At 46.9% G+C, this 10,436-nt stretch overlaps 1 protein-coding gene across 1 annotated transcript; it reads left to right on the top strand.

The window, feature by feature from the left end:
• LOC120106985 lies at window positions 1–1,065 on the top strand. Its single transcript, XM_039120130.1, has 2 exons — window positions 1–477; window positions 568–1,065. The coding sequence occupies exons 1-2, from the start codon at window positions 1–3 to the stop codon at window positions 1,063–1,065; spliced, it is 975 nt and encodes a 324-aa protein (XP_038976058.1).
• The last annotated feature ends 9,371 nt before the right edge of the window (window positions 1,066–10,436 follow it).

The raw sequence follows: 10,436 nt of genomic DNA, 5'->3' as shown, positions 1-10,436 counted from the left end.
ATGAAGGTTCTCCTATGGAATTGCCGTGGTGCGGGGAAGCCCTCCTTTGCCCCGACTTGTCGAAGGTTCGTCCAACAAAACAGGCCGGATATCTGTATTTTGTTTGAGACCCATTTATCGGGCAGGGGTCTTCAGAAGGCAAGGAGGGTGCTCCCTCGGTCGTGGGGTTTCTATGCAGTTGAGTCTCGTGGGTTGTCGGGTGGGATAATTGTTACGTGGAGGCTGGAGTCCTGTAGATTGGATACATTTCATGTCTGTGCCCAAGAGGTGATTATGGTGATCTCGGAGGGCACTAATGATCCCTGGGTTCTTGCGGCAGTGTATGCCAGTACTGATTTTAGGGAGAGGCGATGGTTGTGGGAGGAGGCATCGCAACTGGTTGATCAGGGCTACTCGTTATTGATGGCGGGTGACTTTAATTGTATTATTGACCCTCAGGAGAAGATGAGGGGTAAGCCTTTCTCCCATGAGAGGAAGGTTAAGGAATTTTAGAACTTTTTGACCGCAAATGGTTTGATTGACTTGGGATTTTCGGGTCCTAGATTCACATGGTGCAATAATCAGCAGGGTCTGGCTAGAGTGTGGGAGAGACTTGATAGAGCTTGTGCGACAGTTGGGTGGGTCCAGAGATTTTCGGATCATCGTGTGTCTCACTTACCTAGGATTGCGTTCGATCACTGTCCTTTATTGTTGAGCACTGATGCCTTTGTTCCAGTGCATCCCCCCTTCAGATTCGAGAAGATGTGGCTTTCTTACCCTCGTTCATGGGAGATGGTGAGGGAGGCGTGGAGCATTCCAGTGAGGGGTGATGCCATGTATCGGGTGTCCCGGAGATTGGAGTTGGCGAGGAGGAGGTTGAGGAGATGGAATCGAGAGGAGGTGGGTGACATCTTTAGGAGGATTGAGGAGTCAGAGGTGGCCATTGTTAGGTTACAGGATCAGGAGGTTCGAGGGGGGGGTCTGTCAGATGAGGATGTAGGGGAGCTCAGATCACTATTAGCTTTAAATGATTGCCTCCTTAGACAGCAGGAGATATTTTGGAGACAGAAAGCGAGGGTACAGTAGATCATGGAGGGGGACAGAAACACCAGATTTTTTTTCACCAGGCGACAGTGATTAGGAGGCATCAGAACAGGATCAGAGTTATCAGGGATGAGGAGGGGCAGCAATCGGAGGAGCCGGAGGTGATACAGAGGATTCTGGTGAGTTTCTTTAGGGGCAGATGGACTGAGCAGACCATTGGAGTGAGCCTAGCAGAGATTCCGTCGCCAGGAGAGGTGGTCACAGAGGAGGAGAATTCTGATTTGATCAGGCCGGTATCGGAGAGGGGGATCAGGGAGGCGGTGTGGTCCCTCGGGGGGGGGGGACAAGGCTCCAGGGCCGGATGGATTCCCACCAGTATTCTTTCAGCGTTATTGGTGTTGGGAACCCGCCCATGCCGCTGATATTTCAAAAAATTTCAGATGGCAGCGGAATCGGCATGCACGGGTTCGACGTTCATCGCATGAACGCTTGTTTCGAGACCTTTCGTAATTAGGTAAGAATTAAAACTTTTAGAACTAATAGGAAGATCAAATCTTCACCTTGCGCGGGTAGATGATCACCGCGAATCTGAATTCGTGGTTTTGGAAGAGGGTTCGTTTGAAGCCGTTCAAACGTCCGGCCTCTACGGATATCCACACGAAGTAGAGAACCGATCAAAGCTTTCTTGTCTTCCCGGGGTGCTAGCTCCCTTGCAAAGACTCCTTTGATGGCTGATCTCTTCTCTTTCTTTCAACTCTTGAAAGTGCTTGAGAGGAGGAAGAAGAAGGTTGAAGAAGAGGAAGAAGAAGAATCCCCACGCAGCCTTCTTTCTTTTCCCTGCGTTGGAAGGAAGAAGGGAGGAAGAGGATGCCGCCAACCTTTGGCCTTGGTCTTCCTTGCTTGCGGCTGATCACAAGAAGAGAGGAGAGGGAGGCTCACGGCAAGGAGAAGGAGGAGTTCTTCTATGCTTAGGGCGCCGGCCTCACACCTCCTTTTATAGCCATCTAGGGTTCCTACTAAGTAGGAGCCCTAGACATCTTTCCAAAGAGGGGGCGCCGGCCCCCTCTCTTGTGCCGCACCAATGGATCAAGGGGGAGGGGCTTGCGCCCCTCCCTCTTGGTAAACCCTAGTCCACATTAGGGTTTGCATTGCCCTAATGTGGTCAAGCCCTAATCCTATTAGGTTTAGCCCAAGGGTGAACCAATGGATCCAATCTAGGTAAGTCCTAATCCAATTAGAACTTGAATCAATTTTGACTCAATTGAACTCTTCAATCCTAATCCAATTAGGAGTCTTATTGATTCATTAGATTAATAATTAATTGTGACTTAAGAAATCCTAATCCATATTAGGATGTATTTAGTCCTAATCCAATTAGGATTAGATTTGAATCCGAAGTCCTAATCCAATTAGGATTCCTAGGAATCCTACTCCAAGTAGGAATCCGATTTAGATTCAAAATTCCTAATCTTATTAGGATTGAGGAATCCTATTCCAAGTAGGAATCCCAGTCCTAATCCAATTAGAACTCTAGGTATCCTATCCGAAGTAGGATTCTTGTTTCAAGTCCAATTAATTAATTCCTTTTTCCTTTTTCAACCTTTTATCAATCAAATTGATTTCTTGTGATTCCTAATCACGATTTCAACCATCGGATCGGTCAATACTTCTAGTGTGTGTGACCCCATAGGTTCTATTCTGACTGGTAGTGAGATATATTGTGATCTCTATCACTATATCATTGAAAACTCCTTTCAATGGGTTGGAACGATTCCAACTCAACTCATTAGGGTTTATCGATCATCAAGATAATCCCTATGAGTCCCACCATCCACCAGTGACACCTAGCAGCATGTAGTGGCTACCCAGCAGAATAGAATGATGAACCTCTAGGTGCAGTTAAACATGTGATACAGTCCTACTATCGTGGATCCCTACAGGACGGAGGTCATGGACAACTCGTCAAACCCCATCGTCTGTCATATGTCAAGATTTATTCGACTCGAGTTCGATAGTGGAAAAACTCTTTCTCCACTGTGCATTACTGCCCCTGGCCGAGGTCTTACGAACTCAGTCTTATAAATCACATAGGATCTCTCCTTATCTATCAAGGTCGATAGATTCCTTATAGGTGCATACCCTTACTCCTACAGTGAACCTTACTGCAGCCAATCTACACTGCATGGACCCATATGGCTAGAGACCATGTATGTGTGCAGTCAAACTACAATAACCTCACTGTGAGTAGCCGAAGCGCCGCAGGTCAAAGGACCAGTCACACTACTGCAACATCAAGCAAGTCACTGACGAGTGGATAGACATCCAAGTGACTTCTTGTATTGGTCACGCTCAGTACCCTTGTTCTCTAACAAGCACCTGCACTATCACTTCAGTGTCCCTACACTGTGGACTCAAGTCTCGTCCATCCAGAAGGAAAGTGATCTGTGCACTGATCGGATCGATCACCGTCCTCGTGATGATCCATTGATCAGGAGCATTTAGAAATTAATCACCAATGATACATGGCTCAAATTCTCAACTCTTGAGAATATGTATCATCATCTTATTAATTTCTTGGACGATTCATAGACACATAAACAATATGAATGAAAAGATGCCTTTTATTTATTCAATAATAAATAGTCAAGTACAAAATTATGTCCCTAGAATCAACAATGTGTCAGCCAAATTGGCTTCTAGGGCATACATCTAACAGGCATATGACAGAATGAGGTGGGATTTTGTGCAGCAGTCCTTGCGGATGTTTGGGATCCATGAGACATGGATCAGGTGGGCCATGGGCTTGTATCAGGGTGCCCTCCTTTGCTATTTTGGTGAACGGCACGCCCTCCCGTTTCTTCGCGTCGTCTGGGGGTTTGCGCCAGGGCTGCCCCCTCTCTCCACTGTTGTTTATTATCTGTGCGGATGCATTGTCTAGATTCTTACGGCAGGCAGTGGCTAGTCAGGAGCTGGAGGCTTATAGACCGGTGGAGGGAGCAGTGGCGATCTCCCATCTGTTATTCGCTGATGATTGCCTGCTTTTAGCTAGGTCTTCTAGGCAGTCGGCTCGAGTTATAGGTCAGATTCTTCAGGATTACTGTGCTCTGTCAGGTCAGTAGGTCAATTTGGCCAAATCAGCTGTTATCTTTAGCCGAAGACGCGCGAGGCACTGAAGCTCTCTATACTGGAGGTTCTGGGAGTGGGAGAACAGGGGGGCTTGATGTCTTACCTGGGGGTTCCATTATGTGGCCGATGACTGAGGATTAGGGACAGCGTGTCCCTTGAGACTAGTGTCAGACGCAGGTTAGAGGGTTGGCAGTCTCACTCATTGTCTATGATGGGGAGGATCACCCTGGTTCGTTCTGTACTCTCATCTGTCCCTATTTACCTACTATCCCACGTCGATATTTCGGTGGCAGTCTTGAGGTCCTTTCAGCAGCTTTTCAGGGAGTTTATCTGGGGGAGGAGCAGCGGTAGAGGTGGGATCCATTTGGTGGCTTGGGAGGTTATATGCCAGCCGACCAGTGCTGGGGGTCTGGGGATGCAGTCCTTGGTGACGAGATGGGAGGTATTAGCGGCGAGGCATGCAGTCAGATTTGTGCTTGAGCCCGAGAGCATATGGTCCTCACTGATGAGGGCCAAGAATGGCGCCTTGGTGGCCTGGGGGGCGGGTGGAGCGTCACCACTCTTCGGTCTGGAGAGTGATGTGTGCTAGAGCTATGGCGGTGCTTCCGGAGATCAGATGGGCGATTGGTGATGGCCGCTCGATAGATGTGCTGGAGGACAGCTGGGTGACCGAGTGGCCGATCCGCCGTCTGCCGACCATGGTGGACTCTGCGAGATTAGCTGGGTGCAGGATCAGCGACCTGCTGGATTCAGAGGGGAGCCATTGGAGGGTGGGGATGATCAGGGAGGCATTTGGTGAGCAGCTGGCGGAGTTGATTCTGGCCTTGCCAGCCCCCTCTGGAGGGGAGTCGGATAGGTTACTTCGGACTCCGACGGGGCGGTCGCGGGTGCGGGCCAGGGACCTTCTCGCACTGTTTAGCAGGGCGCCAGCTCGACAGATCGTAGGAGGCTGGATATGGAGATTACAGATTCATCCCCGAGTGGCACTTTTCATCTGAAAGGTGGCTCGGGGATGCCTCCCGACCAGGAGTCTGCTCGTTCGGCGTGGCATACGGGTATCTCAGTTTTGTGAGACGTGCGGTGATATCGTGGAGACCACCGAGCATGTTCTTCTGCAGTGCCCTAGGGCTCGAGAGATATGGCAGAGATCTTCGGTTCCCTTGCTTGAGGCGGTGGTCTCGGCGCAGGATTTGTTGCGGGTGTTGAGAGACTCCATGTGTAGGCCCAGGTTGGCAGCGGAGGGAATATTGAGGACGTACCTGTCCTATCACATTTGGTTGGATAGGAACGTAGGCATATTTGAGGGGAGGCGGGCGCTTCCGAGGATGGTGGTGGACAGAGCGGCGCAACATGCGAGGGAGGTTATGGCGGCTGCCATTGAGTTTTTTTCTGGGATGGCTAGGGACACTTGGGGTACTTCTCACGCTGCTTCAGCGCCCCGTTTCGTTCTTGTCTCTTGGGTACCCCCACCCCTTGGCTATCTCAAAGTAAACTTCGACGGCAGTAGGTCACTAGATGGTTTGATTGGAGGGGTCGGTTTTATGATCAGGGATCACTGTGGTAGGTTGTTGGCCGCAGGAGGGCGTCGTACATCTGGGCTTACAGTTGTTGGAGCGGAGCTGCGGGCTGCTTGGAAGGGTTTATCCTATGCCAGGCAGGTTCTTGATGCCGAGCGAGTGTACCTTGAGGAAGATTCTGCGGTGGTGATCGATTGGATTCAGGGGGTGGACAGGTACGGTGACGGTCACCCCCTTATTCGGGAGACTCGGAGGATGGCTCAGCTGATGATCGGATTCCAGGTTGGTCATGTATTTAGAGAGGCGAACAGGGCTGCAGACTGGATCGCCTCTTTTGTGGCCCGGCATTCCGTGGATGTTTTGTGGACGTCTGCTCTAGACGCTCCTTCCCTTTTGTTGTCTTTTCTTTCTACGGACGTGGCGGGTTGTACTCATGTTAGATCTATATGAATGAGTAGCCGGTTTTTACCAAAAAAAAAAAAAAAGAGTCTTAATCCATTTACATCTACATGGACTATATGATTGGTTGCTTTGATACCATTTGTAACGATTCAAGATCTTATCTAAAAAAAATAAGCTAAATAGTAGTATTTCGATTTCTTTATCCTATATAAGTATAAAAAATTCTATCCAATTCGTAGCCGATGTAGAACTAAATATATACCCGCATGGATTGTTACAAATGTTCCTCACTAGCCCACGGTCGATCCTCTATTTCGAAACCTTTTTTTAAAAAAAAATTAAATAAAATTGGTAACTCATTTGCCAACTTCTCTTGAGATAAAATAGGTAAAATATCAACCGATTTTTTTTAGATAAAGTCAACAAGTTATTTGTTGAATTTTTTTTGATAAAATTTATAAATTATTTGCCGACTACATTTTAAGGCCGGACCAAATGACGGGCTCTCACAAACTATGAAACAGTATTGTTTGATAGAAGCACATGCCTCATACATAACTACAAGCGGCGAGGCATGCATGCTGACTGCTGTGCCGTGGGAGCAAAATTTAACAAAATTTAGAACGGATGGGGGATCCAAGTCAAGGATCGCTTACTGCACGTCTGCTTTACCGACGGCACGAGAGCGGAGTTCGGACAAAGCAAGATCGCTTGTCAACCTGTGGCAGCCAAAAATAGGGCTAGCACTGATTTGACATGTTGTAGCAATAGAGAACAATTTTCTAGAGCACTGCAGAGTTTAGAAAATAATATAATAGTACCTTAGATAAGTTAGACTAAGGATCTATTCTTGGTAAGAAAAAATATTTATCTGAAAATTTATATTTTTTTAAATAAATATTTTTATAGAAACATAGTTTATCTATATTTTTTTGCATTATGGATAAATTGCTAATTAGATCTATCTATATTTTTCATAATAATCTTTATATTGTATTATATATATATATTATATAACATCATATTATAATATACTATATAATAAAATAACATAATATTAGAGTTAAGGGTATTTAATGAATAAAATGAAAAAATATTTTACCGACTGAGAAAAAATAACTTATCTATTTTTCGGTAGGTAAGACTTTCTTCCTCATTTCATAGGTAAATGCTACTTATGGAAAAATAACTTACCCACATAGAAAAGCATAAAAATATGGATAAGTTGGTCAATAAAAAAGTTGATAAACTTTTCTATGATATTTATCCACCAAAGAATAGATCCTAAAAGTAATTAAAACCAACATATTATATATTATTAGCCATAAAGAAAATAAAAGATTGCTACATTGTGGAAAAGATTGGGCCCACTTTTAATCATGTTTCAAATTTGCAGACTTGTGATAAAATCACAAAGTCAAGTAAAGATTGCCAATTTGCATCGTAAATTCAAATATCTACAAAACTATTTTATTTGTGAAGAAAATATATTTTCCTGTACAAATTTGAAAGACCCTAAGGACCCTAACACTGTCCTTGACATGGTATAGATGAAAACTGCCCTATTTAAATCGGTTTGCACCCCAGGGGAGAGAAAAAATTCCCCTCCCAAAGACAGATTTAAAATAGTCGGTCATCAATATGTAGGAATATTTAAATCAGTATGTTAGATCATGACCTGGTGACACGTGCTAGACTGGGCGGTGCATGATGGTAGCAAGCATCCCTCCATGACACATAGGGGGGGTGTGATATGCGGACCTCAAAAGAGTCCCGTACTCTCTTAGCCCAAAAAAAAAAAAAAAAAAAAAAATTCCCGTACGTTGCTATTGACTAGAGAGAGAGAGAGACAACAACATTCATGCAATCATACGGAGATTTTCTCGAACAGGTGTTGGGCGTGACGATGGCCGACAGCAGGGCAAAGGAGAAAAAGGCTAGGTCGGCGGGACTGGGGAGGCCTAAGGGGCCAAGGCACCTAACTCCCTGGGGAGCGGCGAAGGATCCATCATGGGCGGCAGTAGCCAAGGGCCCGCCGAGGCAGGTGACATGGACATGCCATTAGATTTCCAATCGAGAGCTAGGACTGCTGCATAGTCGATTTACCGAGGTACTAGAGGTGTCGGAGGAGAGGCTGGCGAAGACTAGGATGGCCTGGCAAGATACAACTGTGTTCATGCAAAACGTAGGAAAGAAGGTACTGGTTGATTGGGTTGCCAGAGAGATACACCGGGTGGGAAAGCTGGATTATGATGTTGAGTGTTTCACAATGGCGGATGAGGTCCTGGCAGATCGGTTTGCATGCGAGAAAGACCAAGAGGCTGCGCTGATGAATGGTCCTTGGTTAGTGGCCGGTCAGCTCCTTGCTATGGGACGATGGAGGCTCAACTTCATCACTAGGTCTCGTGAGGTCGACAGGGTGGTGGTGTGGCTGTCTCCCACAACTGCTCTTAGATTATTGAGAGAAGGAGACCATACTCCAAATTGCAATGACGGCTGGATAACCACTGGCATTGGATGGTGTCACCGATCAGGAGAAAAAACAGGGATTTGCGAGGGTGAAGATCGAGCTGGACATCAGATCCCCCCACAAGCCGGGGATATTTGTGAAAGGCGTTCGAGAGGGTGTCGAAAGGAAGATTTGGCAGGTTTTCGTCTATGAAAACCTGTCGGCCTATTGTTTTAGGTGCGAGCGTATAGGCCATGGGAAGGCGGCCTGTGTTTTTCTTCTCCAGCGATGGAGGGGACAGAGATAGAGGTGGACTTCGGAGAAGGGCGCTTGGCAGCAGCGAAGGCCCCGTTGGAGTCTACTGGGCGGGCCGGGGAGAAGGAACCTGAGAAGGATGAGCAGCTACTATATGGCCCCTGGTTAACCACAAGTCGCATCAGGCTCTCGAAGGTTTCCAAGGAGGGAAGCTGGACGATGAAGACGACCGGGGCCGCATCCAGACCTGGCTCGGTGTCGGCGCCCCTTGACTCGGGCCCGAGCTCTGTGGAAGGGGGGCCAAGATCACCCATCTCCTTGCCGGATCTGGACGGCTGGCAAAAGCTATCCAAAGTGGCCCGGTGAAGGTCGTCGGTGAAGGCGGACTCAGGAGGTGCTGCGGGTGGAGCAAGAGTCAGAATGAGTCAACTCAGTGGCCCTATTCATATGGAACGTAGTTTAGGATTGCCTACCAACTAGGAGGATGTTAGCAGGGCGAGGTGTTTGGATCACTACATATTGTGAGACCTGCCTGGACACCGAGGAGACCATCGACCATGTCATCCTTAGATGTCCCAGAGTAGTACAGATCTGGGAGGGGTCTTTCGTCCCCTTTCCATAGGCATTGGAGTCAGTAGAGAACCTGCTACACTATCTGAGAGAGTCCATGAGGAGACCGGCTATAGTCGAGGAGGGGGTTAGGAGGGCATATCTAACCTATTATATATGGTTGGATAAGAATGCCTGCCTCTTTGAGGGCAGTGGGTCAGCTCCGAGGGTGGTGGTGGATAGGGCTTTTCGTCATGCTGTGGAGATCACCACAACGGCCGCTGCAAGTTCCTTTGGGATGGCCAGGGACATCTGGGACACCAGTTCCGTTGTTATAGTATCCAGGTTTGCCCTTTTTTCTTAAATACCCCCATCCCTTGGTCATCTCAAAATTAACTTCGATGGCAGCATGTCAGTGAAGGGAGCATATGGAGGAGTGAAATTTGTGATCAGAAACCACCATGGCAGACTAATCGTGGCGGAAGGTCGGCGCACCCCCAGCTTGTTGTCATTAAGGCAAAACTTTGAACAGTATGAGAGGGCATCTCTTATGCAAGAAGGGTACTTGATGCAAATAGAGTATACCTCAAGAGAAACTCCTTTACGGTTATCGATTGGATATGAAAAGTGGATCGATACGAAAACAGCCCCCCACTGATTCGGAAGACTCGCAGACTGATCAAGAGAATAAGTTCCTTCCAAGCAGCACATGTATATCGGAAGACAAACAGATCTACAGACTGAATTATCTCCTACGAGTGGTTATTTGAACTAGCGCCATTGAGAATCCATCTTTCTTGTATCATTTTATTTCTTTTAACTTGGCAGGCTATACCATTTAAGAGCTATATGAATACCATTTTTCAACCAAAAAAAAAAAAAAAAAAAAGGAGCTCCTCTGCTTACGGCCAGCGACCATGCAAAGCAAGAAGATGAGGCCATCGGGTCATGGCATTATTTTTTGTTAATGCTCAGGAGGACCAAATCTGATGTGCGGCCTTCAAATCTGTTTTATAAATGAAATGGACAAAAAGTTAAAATCCGCCTGATGACCCGGACAATTTCCAACTTTATATACCACGAACTAGAAATATGGATATTACTACACAAGCAAG

This window comes from Phoenix dactylifera, unplaced genomic scaffold (genome assembly GCF_009389715.1).
Source record: "Phoenix dactylifera cultivar Barhee BC4 unplaced genomic scaffold, palm_55x_up_171113_PBpolish2nd_filt_p 000717F, whole genome shotgun sequence".
Taxonomy (NCBI): Eukaryota; Viridiplantae; Streptophyta; class Magnoliopsida; order Arecales; family Arecaceae; genus Phoenix; species Phoenix dactylifera.
This window is presented reverse-complemented; position numbering and strand designations above follow the sequence as displayed.